This window comes from Mastomys coucha, unplaced genomic scaffold, assembly GCF_008632895.1.
Source record: "Mastomys coucha isolate ucsf_1 unplaced genomic scaffold, UCSF_Mcou_1 pScaffold22, whole genome shotgun sequence".
Taxonomy (NCBI): Eukaryota; Metazoa; Chordata; class Mammalia; order Rodentia; family Muridae; genus Mastomys; species Mastomys coucha.
The window spans coordinates 181,895,069-181,896,145 of NW_022196905.1; the positions used below are offsets into that span (position 1 = coordinate 181,895,069).

General features: G+C 36.3%; 1 protein-coding gene across 1 annotated transcript in view; it reads right to left on the reverse strand.

Annotated features, from left to right (window-relative positions):
* Positions 1–155: 155 nt before the first annotated feature.
* Fgl1 (fibrinogen like 1) overlaps positions 156–1,077 on the reverse strand; it is a 35,171-nt gene continuing 34,249 nt past the window's right edge. The window contains 2 exon segments of the mRNA XM_031339611.1: positions 156–294; positions 297–310. Coding sequence (XP_031195471.1) covers positions 274–294; positions 297–310 — 35 coding nt within the window. The 3' untranslated portion in view covers positions 156–273.

The following is a 1,077-nucleotide window of genomic DNA, read 5'->3' on the forward strand; positions in this document are numbered from 1 at the left end:
AGGGCATCTCCAGCTGTGCCAGAATATTCTCCAATATTCAGCTCATAAAAAGACTAAAGGAAAAAAGAACAATTTTTTTACTATCAGTGGGAAACGTTTTGAAAGCACGTTCAATAAACAAAACAGGTTATAACACATATTTTTATTTCTACAGACTTTGGGGCTTCGTTGCGTATTTTCAACATCAACTCAAGACATTGCCTATATAAAATTTTTAGTACCTGTTCATCGCTAACTTTAAAATTCTCATATTGTGCGAAGCGGCTATTTTTCTCAAAATCTGTCAGGTCGATTTTTAAAGTGTAGTCTCCTAAAACAAAACAAAACAAAACAAAAGCCAATAGAAACAGTAAGAAACTGTAGTTCTGTGTGTTTGGTTTTTTACATGCATCTTACGACACTGACTAGTCTTAAAAATAAATGACGGGTTTGTTTTACTTCTGCCAAGAATCAGTTTTCAAAGAATAAACAGTGACACCACTGGTACATGGATACAATGTGAACATGTTATTGCTTATTTTACTTTAAAATAATGATAGCAAAATACTAAAGTGGAAAAAAATCTACTAAGTAAAGAATAAAAACAAAAAAATAGTATGATTCACTTTGGAAAAAAACAGAGATGGCATTTTTAGTTAATAGATTAAGAAATCTAGCCTGCCGTTGGTGGCATACACCCTTAATACCAGCACTCGAGAGGCAGAGACAGTGAATTTGAGGCCAGCCTGGTCTATTGAGTGAGTTCTAGGACAGCCAGGGCTACACAGAGAAAGCCTGTCTTGAAATACTCAAAAGAGAAAGAAGGAAAGGGAAGGATCTGACGAAAATAGTAGTCTTAAGAAATATAAGTTTGAAGCAGGAGATGGTGGCTCATGCCTTTAATCTACTCAGGAGGCAGAGGTAGGAGGATCTCTGTGAGTTCAAGGCTAGCCTGGTCTGCAGAGTTCTAGGACAGCTAGAACTATACACAGAGAATCCCTCTCTAAAGAAACCAACACTCAAAACAAAACAAAACAAAACAAAACAAAACAAACAAACAAAAGAAGGTTCCTTATTGGGGGCTGGAGAGACGGCTCA